General features: G+C 39.1%; 1 protein-coding gene across 4 annotated transcripts in view; it reads right to left on the bottom strand.

Moving 5' to 3' along the window:
- Positions 1–315: 315 nt before the first annotated feature.
- The window catches only part of MRPL22 (mitochondrial ribosomal protein L22), a 35,543-nt gene continuing 18,238 nt past the window's right edge, over positions 316–17,620 (bottom strand). For all 4 annotated transcript variants that reach the window (XM_086701497.1, XM_025924502.2, XM_086701565.1 and 1 more), the window contains 4 exons: positions 14,876–14,941; positions 13,568–13,645; positions 6,588–6,657; positions 316–611 (listed from right to left, as the gene is read on the bottom strand). In XM_086701497.1, the coding sequence (XP_086557623.1) occupies positions 400–611; positions 6,588–6,657; positions 13,568–13,645; positions 14,876–14,941 (426 nt within the window). In that variant the 3' untranslated portion in view covers positions 316–399. The remainder of the gene's footprint in view (positions 612–6,587; positions 6,658–13,567; positions 13,646–14,875; positions 14,942–17,620) is intronic.

The following is a 17,620-nucleotide window of genomic DNA, read 5'->3' as shown; positions in this document are numbered from 1 at the left end:
AGCTATGCTCACCTCCACCACTTCCTTCCCTAGTCCCAAGAGAAAAGCAAGGGAAACAACCACAAGCTTTCTTCTTCTGTAACCTTCTACTCAAGTCCCTTATTGAAACTGCCCTCCTGCAGATGGAAAGTTAACATTCCCTCCCAAAGGTGCTCAAAAAAGCCTTCTGAATTATAGTCTGTTACTATGTTGAAAGCTGATTTCCCCTCGCAGGTTGCAAATATACCCAGAGGACAAAAGAGGTGGGCAAAAGCCTTATGAATATCCATATAAAATGAGCAATTATACTTCATATTGCAATAATTCAATGACAAGTCATAAAAAGCATTTGTCTTTAATTTGTCTCGTTTTAGGAAATAAATGGCAAAATATATACACTGTGGAATCTGAACCCCCCCATCACAGAGTGTGAATAATGGTCCGGTTACGAAGCTCCTGAATATACTCCTTGGCATGGGTGACTGCCGTCTTCGGTGCCTCACGTGGAGGTGGAGGGCCTTCCACCAACTTCACAAAATAATGGCAATAAACCTTCTCCATGATCCCAAAGCGACCTCTGCCATGGTATCGGATGCGTTTCAGGTACTGGCCTCGCCCTGAGGTTGACTCAGCTAGACAGGGAAGACAAAGAGAGTAACAGGAAATGACTGCATCCCCAAGACTATAGCTCCATCAGGTGAGCAATCTGTCCTTTCTTCGACTGGATTCTTAGACTACCTGAGTTCCCTGGCTGGTGAGAGCAAATCTGTCTCAACACAAGCATCTCTTGAGTACTTATTAAGGAACAGGCTCTATTCTAGGTGTTGGAGAAAGAAGAGTGAACAAGACTAGCAAAGGTCCTATCTCCGTGAAGTGTACAATCCAGAGGAGAAAGACAGAAAATAAACATGATCATTGCAGTCAGTGACAAGTACGAAGAATAAAACAGTGATGTGACAGAGAATGATGGGGTGCCGGGAGCGACCTCAGACTGGAGGGTGTGTCACGAGGCATCTTTGAGGAAGGGACATTTGATCCAAGACCAGAATGAGTCATCCATGCAAATATCTAGGGACATGGTATTCCAGGCTGAGGGAAAAGCAAGTGTAAAGACCAATGCCTGGCTTGTTTTAGAAACAGAAAAAAGACCAGCCTGCTGAAGCATCCTAAACAAGGGAAAGAGTCGTACAAACAAGGGAAAGAGATCAGACATGAAGGCAAAATTACATAGAGCACTGAAGGCCGAGCTAAGGAGTTTTTATTTTATTCTAATTGTGATGGGAAGTCACTGGAACCAAATGTTCCCAAATGCTGGTCCTCTGACTACATCAGACTAGCCTACGGAACATATTTTAAATGCAGATGCTGAGACCCCCATCTCTGAAGATTCTAATTTAGTATATTTGGGGTGGGCCTTGGAAATTACATTCTGAACAAATAAGACCAATCCCTTTCCCCCAGTAATTCTGATTTGGGGCCAGTTTTAGGAACTCCCACATCACGGCTGCTTCCCCATCTCCCGTCCCCAACTCTGCACGTTAAAGTCTGACCCTGTAAAATTTAAGAAAACTTTTCCAACACTAGTTAAGAAGAAATCTGTTACCTGTTTTCACACACAGTAAATCAGAGTGGTAGCCGCCTTCTACTATTTTCTGAATTTATTTAGTCCATTACTTCGTGAGTCAATTTAATAAGGCTTTTACAAAGCCAAAACCTATAGAATACGTATCAAATTAATCCACTTCAATACTCACCATTCTTATATTCTTGCTGAGACATAACTTTATAAATACAAGGACTATGTTCAAGTATGCACCTGACAACCCTCTCACTAGAGTCCTCTCATGAAATGGGTTTCAGCAGAAACATCCTAGCTTTGCCAGAGAGAAAGCTAAGGATGAAAGTGATTAAGAAAACCTCTTCAGGTCTCAGTGAGATAAGGAAAGAGGTGCTATCGTTCTATCAACTCCATCCCTGGGCACTAAAGAAATGTGTTTAAGGATTTCCAAAGAGAAAGACAAATTACACAAATCACTTTATAATGAAGTAAGACTAGTTCCTCTGGATCCACCTGTCAGGAGGAAACCTACAAATAAGTATGATGACACTAGAAAAAGTTTAGAAATCTTCTAAAAGGCATTTTGCAAACATGACGGCTGCTTCTATCCATACTTGTGACGCGGCTCAACTTGAGCACCAATTTCCAAATGCTCTGAGGAAAAGGAACACTACTCCACTGAATACAGTATTTTAACCAGCTAACTGTGCAGTACTACGTAACCTATCCAAACACAATGATCAGCCTTATCAGGGTCTATGTTAACTACCACTTTCCATCTCCGCCAAACACATTAAGAGCAAACATCAGTATCTGCTAAATGTCAGTCACGATTTCATCCTAAAGCCATGAAATACCATCTACCTATCTTGTGGCACATAATGCCATCATTTTTTAGTTCAGAACAAAAACATTAATTCTTCTGAAACACCAGGATTCTTTAGTACACTACAATGGGAATATGCAATACAGCCACTCTGAGGTCTGAATGAAATCAGGACTTAGAAGTATAGATTCCAAATTGGTTTCTGGTCTCCACTCCTCATAATAATTCTGTATGTTAGGGGTTTCAACTGCGTTTGTATGGAACCATTTCAATTAAAATGAAACAATATATAGAAGCTCACTATCCTGTGGCTCTGTTCCAATTGAAACACAGGTGGAGAGAGATCCAAAACCGTGCCATTCATTCACTCACCAACTATTTCTGAGTTGCTACTAGGTGCCAGGCTCTATCCTGGACTCCAGGGTTTCAGCAGTGACCCAGACATCGAGGAGCCCTTCTGTCTGCCTTATGCCCCACCCGTGGAGGCCCCAAGGCACAATTTCAAAACCACTGCTTATGGGTAATAGTCTTACAACACTGCCTTAATAACATAAATCTCCTACCCCCAAACTTCCTGTGGTTCCTTTTCAATACAGTGTTAACCAAATCCCAGAGCCTGCCATGGTCGGCCCTCTGGATCTAGGCCCAGGCTGCCCTTCCAGTTTTATCTACTCAAGATCAACCTGCTGCTTCCTTCAACTATTCTCCCTGGACCACACCACTGCTGCTCGTTCCACCCTAGGTGCATTAGCTCATGTGGTTACTCCACCTGAAAATCTTCTTTCTTCCTGGATGCTCTTTCAAATACCCAAATAGCTAGCTTCAAAAGCTAAATTTCTCCAGAAGATTACCATGATTCTTCTAATCAATACTGACCTCTTCTTTTCTACTCCTACTATTTACCTACATTACTCTTTTTTGGTCCCAAACCATATGCTATCTTGTAGAAGTGTTCATGTTTAATCTGTAAAAGTCACTGCCTCATACACGTCTTTTGAATTGCCCCAAAAGTTCACGTTCAACAAGGAATGGAAATGATTTTGAAATACAACTTCTGCTAATTACTATCACTTTTTCCATACAGGTATCTGGCAAATTTGCTCAAATTCTAAAATAAGTTTCAAAATTTTCCAAGTACATACAGTACTAACAGTGTAAACGGTTTATTCTTGCTCAGAAGAACAATTTATGTGTCCTTCCAAAGGACTACAAACAACAAAATTACATGTGCTAAGTGTTTTAAATTGCTTTAATATGATATACTGCCACCTCTAACTGTGTGGGTAGTATGCACGTGGAAGGTACTCAAATACTTTCTGAATCAAAGAAAAAAAACATTAAAACATCTCAAAAATGGGAACAGCCTAAGGATAATGCCCAACAGGTATCAAGAATTTAAAATACTGTCAGTATTTCCTGTTACTAGTATTTAGGTAAATGTGAATCCTGACATTCTAAAATTGGAAACCACTCTTCTCCCCCCTTCATCGCTCTTTGCCCAGAAGACTGATTTACAAAGTCAGTCAATCACTTCCCCTAAAGAATCACGTTAGATGCCATGAATCACTAAGCACTGACATTTTATTAGTCCATGTCCACTTGTTAAGGCCTGTTCACAGTGCCATTAGTCATCATTATAAGTTTGAAAGGAAATGAATTTTCAAAATCTGTGGTCATGCAACACCAGGTATTAGCTTTAGAATGATGACAGGCATTTGAAGGAATTACCACATAATGAGAACATACGCTACCAAAAAGCACTTCCCTTATATTGCTAGACTTGCTCATGTCAAGGGACTGAGGGGCCACCGCTAAGCCAAAATCATAGCCAACAAGCGACTAGTCTTTCATAACTCGAAAAGACATCTATCCATGGAATGAAATGTTTAGGCCTTTTTCAAGAATACAACGAGAAAAATCAGTGTCCCATATTTTATAGGTAAGAATCACTAGGATGTTTATTAAACAAATAGCTCCCCAGGCCTCCTCCCCCTCTGAGGTTTCAGATCCAGTGGGTCTGTGGTGGGGCCTGGCAATCTATATTTTTTTAATAAGAACCTCAGATGATTCTTATCAGGGAAGTTTGGCAAACAGGGATAAAATATCTGACATGTCACAGTAAGATTCTTCATCTTCTCGAAGGTACTCATTCCTTTTTCCTTCAGAAAGGAGGTAGGCAGCAATATACTTAGCAAATGGGTTTTTATAATCATAAGACAAATCTAAACTTATCAGTCCCATTCAAGAAGAGATTTTTACACAAAAGTGGGTTAAAAAGGGTACAGGTTGGATAGAGTTTTTTCAGCGGAAATGTGCAGAAGGAGACCAACAAATTAAAGGCCCATTCACGTAGGATTGGTTAAGTTTATTTTTGCTTAATGGCAACATTGAACTTTGCTCCTTCATTTGGGAAGACAGGATTAAGCTCCTCACCCTTTCTCACTTTACGAAAATTACTGAAAAGGATTTAAAGACAAATTCTATTTCACTTGTATCTGAATTCCATTACGTTTTGTCTGCCAGCTAAGAAGGCCATATTCCTCTGAAACTGAATAAAATTAATTAAATTAGATTTGATATTCAGTCACAGAGCAGGAAAGGTCACCAAGAGGCTTTAAGCAAATGGTCTGGCTCTTCATCCATTTCATCTCTTCCAATGATTCTGGACCCTCCCAGCATTATTTATTCATGCTGCTCCCAGAAGAAAACGCTTATGATTAACTACTACGGCCCTGCATTTTCTGAGCTGCCCTTTTGATTTCCCTCTGCATCTGTGCATGTATCAGAATATAATCAGTTATACAAGATTCAGCTTTAAAATAAGATATTTCAATTTGAAATCATAACTCATTTGCATTTCAGGAGTAGGTGTGGTCGCCAGCATCAATTCCAGGTGAGCTGAGGTAGGATTTTAACGTAACCAGCATAAATATCTCCAGTAGGGCAGTGGTCATGTGGCTAAGTAGAATTTACATGATCTGTTTTTATTCTAATTGTTGAAAAATCCTAATGGACAACTAATTTCTCCCATAATGATTCAGCCTTTTTCTCTCTATTTAGAGAGTAGCAGTTCCCCATATCTTGAATTTAAAATACCTTTAGTCCTTCCTATATGTAGGTTTGGCAGATTGAGAAAATTTTGCTTCGACATCAACATCTCTGTTTGATTACAAAACTGCTGAGGTTAGGAGTAAGTACTGCCGAAGAGAGAGGAAAACATTAGCCCCAACACCGCTCCACTGTGTAGTGTTGGGAGGGGGCGAGGGAGCTTTGTAATAGCATTGGTCTCTTTCTCCAAAGAGAACTGTGTGAAGGTATGAAACAAACAAACAAAAAAATCCCTTACATTGGACAGTGCATCATGCTTCCCAAAGCATTTTCACTTAATTTAATTTGATATGCAACAAGCATACAAAACCTGAGACAATGCTTCAAAATGTAAAAACAAAGGGAAACAAAGACAGCTGGATCATCTGAGCCTTCCAAAGCCCCTTGGCTTTTACAATTCAACAGATTTTCCATCCTGGTAACTAGAAGGTTAAATTACAGGACACCTTTATGGATTAGACACCTGGTTTGGCAAATTATAAATAAATATATTTGTAAGGCCACCTGTGATTCTTTATTTACCTCCTCCAGGTTGACAAAGAATTCATTTTTAAAATTCAGTTCTGGGGCACCTGGGTGGTTCAGTCGGTTAAGCATCTGACTTCGGCTCAGGTCATGATCTCACAGTTCGTGAGTTCGAGCCCTGCGTCGGGCTCTGTACTGACAGCTCAGAGCCTGGAGCCTGTTTCAGATTCTACGGCTCCCTCTCTCTGCCCCTCCCCCACTCATGCTCTGTCTCTCAGTCTCTCAAAAATAAATAAATGTTAAAAAAAAATTAAAATCTCAGTCTTGTTCTTTCTTAGTTTTATTATGATTCAAGGACCACTCCATGTACCATCCTGATACCCACTATTTAATAAATTATTGGCAATGGTTTCATGATCTCAGTCATACTGCACAACAGGTAACAATAAAGCAGTAAGGTTATTGCCATTTATAACCATTTATAACAGACTAACTTTAGCATGCTGAAGGCAGAAGAATAAGCTATTACCAGCAATTTTCACTGGCAAACCCAGTCCTAAGTAGTTAGATATCAAAGACTGTTATTAGATAATGAGCTTGGCATCACTATTGGAAAACATTTTCCAATGCTAAGAATATTAAAGATCTTACCTATATATAAATTGGATCTGAATTCCACATTGTGGTCTCTCACTGCCATATCTTGTGCTTCTAAGAGAATCTTAAACAAAGAAAAGACAGGCATTCATATGGCTGACCCTGAACTAAAACGGAATTAAGTTTCTCCTTTCTTGTTGTTATCTCTATAATATGACTGCTAATCACATGCCTCTGTTTTATAGTCTATTTTAAAAAGAGAACATTAAATGATAACAGTACTAAAGAAAAGGGATACATTGAGCTTTCCTTCCTCAGACAAGAATTGCAAATTCAAGCAACACAGTCCATCCTGCTAAGTTAAAGTAGAATGTATGAGATGCAAAGGAGGAAATGGCAGCATTGGTAACAGTATCCTTGGTAATGAACACTATTATGTCTTTGAGTCAAGAGACTTGTCAAAAAGTTCAAGAAGCTTAAGAGCTAAATCTTATTGAAAATTCTCAAACTTTGGATCCAAAATAACCATTAAACAACATCAGACAAGTAGAGAAAATCATACTTGAAAATTTTAAGAATTATTAAATTTAGGGGCGCCTGGGTGGCGCAGTCGGTTAAGCGTCCGACTTCAGCCAGGTCACGATCTCGCGGTCCGTGAGTTCGAGCCCCGCGTCGGGCTCTGGGCTGATGGCTCGGAGCCTGGAGCCTGTTTCCGATCTGTGTCTCCCTCTCTCTCTGCCCCTCCCCCGTTCATGCTCTGTCTCTCTCTGTCCCAAAAATAAATAAACGTTGAAAAGAAAAATTAAAAAAAAAAAAAAGAATTATTAAATTTATATTCTGTAGATATTTTGAATTAAGTTAACCTCCTCCAGAACCCATTTTTAAAAAGAGGACAATTGTCAAAAATAGCAGAAACCAATCTTTTACTCACTTAGAGAATATAATAAAAAGCTGAGTATACAAAAGATACTTAGTAATTGCATTCTGAACTAAATTAAATATAGGCATTACAATGGAACCTTTTAAAAGTCTGAATCCATCAATCTCAACTACTGAAATACTAAACTAAAAAGATCTGGCTCTAAGTGAGATTTAACTGAAATATAGAAAATAATGCTCATATCCCCAGATGTCCTCATCGCAGCTTTTTGAAATAAGAACACCATGTATCCACATCGAAGAAGGTAGAAAGTACAGTATTGTGGTTTGAGGGAGAAACAGATAGTGGATGCTGAAGAAGGAGGGAGCTGTGGTTGCAGAGAAGGGCAAGAGAGAGAGGAGCACACGGGGGAACGCACCAGAATGCTTCCCCGTAGCCAATAGTTTGGAAAACGAGAGGTGCTAAATTTTGTGAGTTCTTGAAACCAGTGGGACTTAAAGCCTGGAGTTTTAAAGGCCAGCGCCTTGGCTAGAATAGAACCCCAGAGGGCACCACATTGCTCCTGGAAAGAAGGCAGGCAAACAACCCGGGGACACACATCATGGAAACAGCTATCTAAAGAGCGCCTGGGGCACACAGTAGGGAGACTATTGCTCTTCTCAGAGCATGTCCCTGAGAGGCAGCATTCACAGAGATGCCTCTCTGGGAACAAGGCAGCTAGCTGGCACCATTTCCCTACCGGTCCCCCGGCATAAACACAGAGCCACCTGATGGAAGCAGCTCAGTGCCAACAATGGCTGCCTAACTTACTGCCAAACCCCAATCCCCTGTGCTTTTGTGGGACTGTCCTTCTCAGTCACACTTGCCTTGGTCCCAGCGTGAAAGGCTCCTCCCCCATGAGACCAGCACAAACCCCTGCCCACATCACGTCTCCCAACGAGAGAGTTCTGCAAGTCCTCAGTTCTGGTGGAGTTGGTATCAGGTCTCAGGTCTCATTTCACAAGCAGACTAGAGTACATCTAGTTAAAACTCACCACATTCAGGCCAGGGACAAAACACTGCCCATAACAAGCAAGGGGGGCCTCTGCAAACAACTGGCCTGAAGGATAGAGCAGCCAAAACACAACAGCAGAGCACATGGAGCACACACCAGAGACACTCACTGAAGCACCAGGCCCTAGACACTACTTGACCTCTTCTTCACAAGGCCATTACTTTCAGGAGTAGGAGACAGACTGGCTACTTTGTGTTTTTGTTGCTGTTGTTTTAGAGAGAGAGCACAAGATGGATGTGTGGGGGAGAGGGACAAAGGGAGAAAATCTTTTTTTTTTTTTAAATGTTTATTTATTTTTGAGAGAGGGAGAGGGTGAGCAGGGTAAGGGCAGAGAGAAAGAGGAGAGAGAGAATCCCAAGCAGGCTCCACACTGTCAGCACACAGCCTGATGCAGGGCTCAAACTCACAAACAGTGAGATCATGACTTGAGCCCAAATCAAGAGTTGGATACTTAATCGATTGAGCCACCCAGGTGCCCCAGGAAGAGAATCTTAAGCAGGCTCGGTACAGAGCCTGATGCAGGGTTCAATCCCACAACCCTGGGATTTGACCTGAGCCAAAATCAAGAGTCGGACGCTCAACCAACTGAGCCACCCAGATACCCCATAACTGGCTTTTCTAATAGAGCAAAGAAGGCAGGGACTTAGACAAAATGCCAAGACAGAGGAATTTATCCCACATGAAACAAGATAAGGCCACAGCCAGAGATCTAAATGAAACAGATATACCATGCCTGATGGAGAATTTAAAGCAACAATCATAAGAAAATTCACTGGGTTTCAGAAAAGAATAGAAAACATCAGTGAGACCCTTACTACAGTGATAAGAGTTAAAAAAAAAAAAGAATCAGAGTTGAAGAATCAATAAACAAGACTAGAAACATGCTAGAAGCAATGAACAGAGGCTGGAAGAAGCAGAGGAACGAATTAATGACCTAGAAGACAAAATAATGGAAAATAATGAAGCTGACCTAGAACACAAAATAATGGAAAATAATGAAGCTGAACGAAACACGAGAACAGACTTATGGAACTCAGTGACTCCATCAAACATAATAACATTCATATTATAGGAGTCTGACAAGAAGAGAGAGAAAAGGGGAGAAAAATTATTTCAAGACACAATAGTGGAAAATGTCCCTAATCTGGAAGGAGACAAACATCCAGATCCAGAAGGCACAGAGAATTCCCATCAAAATCAACAAAAGCAAGCCAACATCAAGATACAATATAATTAAACCTGCAAAATATAGTGATAAAGAAAAACATCTTAAAAGCAACAAGACAAAAGAAGCCCTTAATTTACAAGAGAAATGCAAACTGGTACAGCCACTCTGGAAAACAGTATGAAGGTTCCTCAAAAAATTAAAAAGAGAGATACGTTATGAGCCAGACATTGTACTACTAAGTATACATCCAAAGGATACAAAAATTCTGATTCGAAGGAACACATGCACCCCAGTGTTTATAGCAGCGCTATCAACAATAGCCAAATTATGGAAACAGCCCAAATGTCCATCAACTGATGGATGGATAAAGAAGATGTGGGGGGGGTGTGTGTGTGTATACACACACACACACACACACACGTGCATGTGTGTGCGCACAATGGAATACTATTCAGCAGTCAAAACGAATGAAGTCTTGCCATTTACAACAATGTGGATAGAGCAAGAGTGTATTATGCTAGGTGAAATAAATCAGGCAGAAAAGACAAATACCATATGATTTCATTCATGTGGAGTTTAAGAAACACAGCAGACGAACAATGGGAAGGGAAGGAAAAATAAGATAATATCAGAGAAGGACGCAAACCATAAGAGACTCTTAAATACAGAGAAAAAACTAGGGGTTGCTAGAGGGGAGGTAGGGGGGGAAACGGGCTAAATGGGTGATGGGCATTAAGGAAGGTACTTGCTGGGATGAGCACTGGGTGTTATATGTAAGTGATGAATCAATCACTGGGTTCTATTCCTGAAACCAATACTACACTGTATGTTAACTAACATGAACTAAAAAAAAAAAAAAAAATTCTTTCTCCCTCTGCCCCCTCCCCCACTTGTGTGTGTGCTCTCTCTAAAAAATATAAACAAATAAATATGGGGCACCTGGGTGGCTCATTCAGTTAAGCATCCAACTTTGGCTCAGGTCATGATCCTATGGTTCGTGGGAGCAGCAGCCCAGAGCCTGCTTCAGATTCTATGTATCCCTCTCTCTGCCCCTCCCAGGCCCACGCTCTTTCTCTCTCTCAAACCCTAAAAAAATTTTATAAAAAAACATAAATAAATAAACAAGGAATTCCCATCCTTGTTTTTTTTTTTTTTTTTTTTTTTTTGGGTAGAGAGGAGGTTTTGTTTTTGAAGGAGAGAGAGAGCGTTAGCATGAGCAGGAGAGAGGGGCAGAGCAATAAAAAATCTTAAGCAGGCTCCACACTCAGCACAGAGCCTAACGCAGGGCTCGATCCCAGGACCCTGGGATCATGATCTGAGCCAAAAGCAAGAGTCAGACACTCAACCAACTGAGCCACCCAGGCACCCCTGTCCTTAACTGGTTTAATAGAAAACCCCAAGAAACAAAAACCAAAAATACAATCTTGTATGTATGCTGCCTATAGGAGATTCATTTTAGACCTAAAGACACCTGCAGATTGAAAGTGAGGGGGTGGATAGGGAGCCAGGGTGGCTCAGTCGTTTAAGTGTCTGACTTCGGCTCAGGTCATGATCTCACAGTTCATGGTTTCGAGCCCTGCGTCAGGCTCTGTGCTGATAGCTCAGAGCCTGGAGCCTGCTTCAGATTCTGTGTTTCCCTCTCTCTCTGCCTCTCCCCGTCTCGCACTCTGGCTCTCTCTCTCTCTCTCTCTCTCTCTCTCTCAAAAATAGACATTAAAAAAAAATTAAAAAATAAAAAAGAAAGTGAGGGGGTGGAGAAACATTCATCACACAAATGGATGCCAAAAGAAAGGTGGGTACCATACTTATGTTGGACAAACTAGCCTTTAAAACAAAGATTGTAAAAAGAGACAAAGAAGGGCATTATATAATCATAAAGGGGATAATCCAACAAGAAGATATAACAATTGTAAATATTTATGCACCCAACATGCAAGCACCCAAATATATAACAACAATTAAAAACAAACATAAAAGGGAGTGCCTGGGTGGTTCAGTCAGTTAAGCATCTGACTCTTGGTTTCAGCTCAGGTCATGATCTTGCAGTTCACGAGATTGAGCCCCACATCGGGCTCTGTGCTGACAGCACAGAGTCAGCTTGGGGATTCTCCCTCTCCCTCTGCCCCTCCCCTGCTTGTGCGTTCTTCCTCTCTCTCTGTCAAAATAAATAAACAGGAAAAAAAAACCATAAAGGAACTAATTCATAATAACACAACAATACTACGGTCATGGGGTTCCTGGGTGGCTCAGTCGGCTAAGCATCTGACTCTTGGTTTCAGCTCAGGTCATGATCTCATGGTCGTGGGATCAAGCCCTACATCAAGCTCCAAACTGAGCAGGGAGCCTGCTTGGGATTCTCTCTCTCCCTTTCTCTCTGGCCCTCCCATATGTGTGCTAATAATAAATAAATTTTTAAAAAACATTTTTTAAAATATACTAGGGGACTTTAACACCTCAGACTTTAACATCTGTCAATGGACAGATCGTCTGAACAGAAAATCAACAAGGAAACAGTGGCTTTGAATGACACACTGGACCAGATGTACTTAACATATATTTAGGCCATTCCATTCTAAAACAGCAGAATACACATTATTTCAAGTGTACATGGGACATTCTCCAAAACTGATCACATATTAGGTCACAAAACAGACCTCAACAAAAACAAAAAGACTGAAATCATACCATGCCCCTTTTCTAAAGACCATAACACTATGAAACTAGAAGTCAAACCACAAGAAAAAAATCTTGAAGACCACAAATACATGAAGGATAAACAACATGTTGCTAAACAATGAATGGATCAACCAGGAAATCAAAGAAGAAATTAAAAAATACATGGAAACAAATGAAAATGAAAACACAACAGTCCAAAACCTCTGGGATGCAGCAAAAGCAGTCCTACAAGGGAAGTATATAGCAATACAGGTCTACCTCAAGAAGCAAAATAAAGCTCAAATAAACAACCTAATCTTATACCTAAAGGAGCTAGAAAGAAAACAAATGAAGCCTAAAGCCAGCAGATGGAAGGAAATAATAAAGATTAAAGCAGAAATAAATGATAAATGATACAGAAACTAAAAAAACAATAGAACAGATCAATGAAACCAGGAGCTGGTTCAAATACCATTAGCCCATTTGTACATACTGATTCAGCTACATTCAGAACTGGAAAGGTCTTTAGAAATCATTAAGCAATTCCACCCAGTTTACAAATAAGAAAAATGGAACCAGACAGGTTAAATGTTGTGCCCATCATCATGATAGAATCTGTCACAGAAAAGATTAGACTCCAAGTCTCCTGGGTCCCAGGCCAGTGCTCTTTCCACCCAATTAATTATAAAATCATAAGCTCTCAATTGTGGAAATGACCAAAAAAAAAAAAAAAAAAAGTCGTCTAAAAAAATCTATCAAGCCCCAAATCATTAAAAGAAAGATTTATCACTTCAGGGGCACCTGGGTGACTCAGTCAGTTAAGCGTCTGACTTCAGCTCAGGTCATGATCTCACTATTTGTGGGTTTGAGCCCTGCATCAGGCTCTGTGCTAACAGCTCAGAGCCTGAAGCCCACTTCAGATTCTGTGTCTCTGTCTCTCTCTGCCCCTCCCCTGCTCTCACTAGCTCGCTCTCTCTCTCAAAAATAAATATAAATGTTAAAAAAAAATTTTTAATAAATAAAAGAAAGATTTATCACTTCATAGACAGTAAAAAAAATGAATAAATGGGGCAAATAAAAGCATCTCCAGGCAAAAACAAAAAACAAAACACTTAGGGCATACAACATTCCTAAGGTATAAGGACATCAATAAAACTGAGTGCCCTGAATCTGTATTATATGAACGATGCATTTACACCAGAGAATTCAGGACTGAGGTTGAGCTTACTAATACCAGCAGACAGCTATGCATTCCCTCCCCACAAATCTTAGTTTACCTCTTTAATTATCTGGGCCCCTTTTTTGTCACTGAATTCCAATTGAGCCAAAGCCTGGTCAATGGACATTCCTCGTATCTAGAATTAAAGGGTAACAGGCAAGAGAAGATAAACAAATTTGTTTAAAAAGTCAATGTTCTCTTTTCAATGAAAAGTAAACCCTTTTACACAACACAAATAACTCTAACTAGTAGCTAACTAGTTATATGTCAATTATATCTCAGTAAAACTAGGGGGCATTTAAAAAAATAAAAATAAAAACAGCTAACTAAATGCAGGCAAAGAAGAAAAGATATTTGAGAAGGGATGCCATCCTCTTTAAGTCAAAATCAAAGTTAGGGGCACCTGAATGGCTCAGTTGGTTGAGCATCTGGCTCTTGGTTTCAGCTCAGGTCATGATCTCATGGCTCCTGAGTTTGAGCCCCACATCAGGCTCTGGGCTGATAGTGCGGAGGCTGCTTGGAATTCTCTCTCCCTCTCTCTCTGCCCCTCCCCTGCTCTCTCTCTCTCTCTCTCTCTGAAAATAAAACATTTTTTAAATTTTTTTTTAACATTTTTATTTATTTTTGAGAGATAGAGACAGAACACGAGTGGGGAAGGGGCGGAGAGAGAGGGAGACACAGAATCTGAAGCAGGCTCCAGGCTCTGAGCTGTCAGCACAGAGCCTGATGTGGGACTCGAACCCACAAGGTGTGAGATCATGACCTCATCCGAAGTTGGACGCTTAAACGACTGAGTCACCCAGGCACCCCATAAAAACTTAAAAAAAAAATTATTAAAAGAATCAAACTTAAACATTTTAACCATAAAACTTAGGTTATAAATGTTTCAGTAATATTAAGAGAGCAAATGTGAGAGAGAGATCACAGAGTGGCAAGGACCACACTACGCATTAAAGGCATCTCCCTCTCCTACAGGATAAATATATTATATGTATATCTGGGGCTTTGCCTTCTTTTATACATAAATTTCATTCTCCAGAGAAAAATCTTAAACAGCAATAGTTTTGAAATAGGTTGAATCAACTTTTAAGATAAATAAGCTTGCCTCCTGGATCCTCTTAGGGTATAGCCAGATTCCTGATGCCTTTTTCTAAATATCTATGTATCCAACATGATTTAGTTTCTCAGAAGAAAGGTAAAAATTAAGCAAAATCACACATCTCTGGGCAATCATTTGTGGATTACTTACGACTGTCTGAACATGTAATTATATTTCTCACTTTTTGGAGAAATCAGGGCAAATTTTTTTCAATTCTTCAAATCCTGGTAGAAAATTTTTAGTTTCTTTATAGTCATTTTAGCTTACCAATTTTGCCAAATACCACATCTTGTCTTTGCTGTATTTTATTTGCCTTCGACAATGGTAGATTTCCTTGCAAACAGGGAAAAGAAAAAAAAAAGTTAGCAAACTGATCAAAATAACAATAACATACACTGTTAATAAAGCTTTCACTTTTTATGCCTAATGAAAATATTGCCACAGGAAATAAAAACATTATTAAGAATTTGGAGATTATTTTTCCCTATACTAAAGTTATATTTTTCCAAATTATCACTATGTTAAAAGGATTATTAAGGCAGAAATAGAACTACAACCTGGCTACTTTGTGCCATATTTGCAACATTTCTATCCAGAGAAATAGTATAAGATTTCGTTTTGATATAAAATAATAACTTTCAAAATTTATTTTAAAAACACTTAGCTGGCTGGCTAAAAAGAACAAAAGAAAAGGTACAACAAGACCAAAGTTTCCTTTTTTCCTCAGTGAGGAGAATAATGGTGAAATGGACAAAAAAAAAACCCTGTTTTCATAGGATATTCTTGTTATTTGGTAAGAGCACAGGATCTAGAATCAGACTACCGGGATTTGAATTCTACTTCTAACATCTACTAGCTATAGAATCCAAGCTATTTAATCTCTCTGTACCTCTAAGTTTCCTCTTTAAAATGAAGATCACAGCACCAACCCCATAAATATACAGTAAGAATTAAATAAAATAATCTATGTAAAGGAAGCATTCTACAGTGCCTCAGCACATGGTCAGATCTTTATTATCTTCTATTTATGGTGGTAGCTATATCCCATTTAATTTTTTTACTCAATCATCCATTACACAATTTACAGTTCACGAAGTACCTTCCAAGGCCATTATTTCATTTGCTCTCACTCTAATTTTATTTTTATAAAGTAAAAATCAGAACAATCAACTGACTAATCCAAGACCACAAAGCTTGTGAGAGACAAAGCTGGAAGTCAAAGTGCCATCCAGGGAAGTATATGAAATGCCTAAATACAATGTCTAGTAGGTGTATCTTTAAAGTTCCCCTATGACTGTAAAACCTACATTCCTTCCACCATATTACACCATATTGTCCCTTTAAAAACATTAGAAACCATTTGTCAAGGTAAACAATAACAAGGAAACCTCAGAACTTCCTAACATTCTGACTCCTGCTGGAAATTTTCAAATGCCTTAGAAACAGCAGTTTTCTCGAGTGGCCATCTTTTAATATGGAGCAGATTTCATTTCAGTTGCAATAGAAGCTGACAGGCTGAAAACTGTAGCAATAGCCTAATTACGTTTTCAGCAATAAAGTGTCCTGGGGAGCACTGGAGGGGAAAGAAGAACTGTCATGACTGATAATATTCATCTGCAAAAATTAATACACTCAGTAAAATCTTTGATATAGAAACCCTTCAATTCTTGGTTTCCCATGGTGGGCTATCTCCTAACCTGAATTGTATGTGATTGTCTTCTAATTTTGTAAAAAAGATACTGTACTCCTAGAAGGGGCATGGGGGAAAAAAAGGAATGACGTATTTACAAAAGAAAAAAAAAAAAAGAAGAAGAAGAAAGTTATTCAGTCATGCTCTCTGAAAACTAAAAAGCTCAGCATTTACTTTAGGCAGATGCAATGTCTCAGTGCATTTTCTAAACATAAACCAGACAAACCTGTCATAGCAAATACATAAAGTGGCAAAGTTGAAGGTCACAAGGTCAAGTTAGAGGTCATTATTAACCAACCTCTATAGTAAATTAGATAAAGTTAACTTAGGATATAATGTGCAAAAGAGTTACTGAAATGAGGTAAAAGTCTAAATTATGAAATGTCTACCTTGATAACTTTTAAAGAAGTTAACTTGTTTTAAAATGCACATAATAACTCAAATGATAAAAATGTAGCACCTAATAAAAGTCCAAACTAGAGCTTTATGGGATCCATATAATGACTTGTAAGTATGACTTATTCTCAGTATGTCAATTAATCCATAAATTTAAAATGTCTCCGGGGCGCCTGGGTGACTCAGTCGATTGAGTGTCCGACTTCAGCTCAGGTCACGATCTCACAGTTTGTGAGTTCGAGCCCCGCGTCAGGCTCTGTGCTGACAGCTCAGAGCCTGGACCCTGCTTCAGATTCTGTGTCTCCCTCTCTCTCTGCCCCTCCCCCGCTCATGCTCTGTCTCTCTCTCTCTCAAAAATAAACATTAAAAAAAAAATAAAATAAAATAAAAAATTAAAAAAATGTCTCCTATGGAAATGGTTGTCGAAACAGTTTTGATACAGTCTCACTGCACTTTTAACTTAAATAACATAGTTTTCTTCAAAGGTATTGCAAAAGTAATCTCAAGACCAAATTAACAAGATATGACTATTATGAAGAAAGCCATTTAATTTCTCTCTGGCTCATTTTCTGTACCATGTGAAGCCATATGTTGGATAAATTCTACACAGGAATCTCTATTATTTGGAAATTGGTGTTAGCTAAACTAGGAAAATAGCCTTAAAAATAAGAGGAATGGCCTAAAAAAAGCCTAAATTGATGACATTCATTTTAACTTACTGCTATAGGATTTACTCACTATGGATCCACTATTATTTAGCTGCATATTTCAATGCTGAAGATCAGAATGAGTTAAAATTGTAAATATTATCTGACCCCCTTTTAAACTAGGGATAAAACTAATTTTTTTTAAATTTTTTTTAATGTTTATTTATTTATTTTTTTAAATTTTTTTTTTCAACGTTTTTATTTATTTATGGGACAGAC

This window comes from Puma concolor, chromosome A1 (genome assembly GCF_028749965.1).
Source record: "Puma concolor isolate L17-30 chromosome A1, mPumCon1.1.hap2, whole genome shotgun sequence".
Classification (NCBI taxonomy): domain Eukaryota; kingdom Metazoa; phylum Chordata; class Mammalia; order Carnivora; family Felidae; genus Puma; species Puma concolor.
Note: the sequence above shows the minus strand (reverse complement) of the source record. Positions and strands in the feature narration are given on the sequence as shown.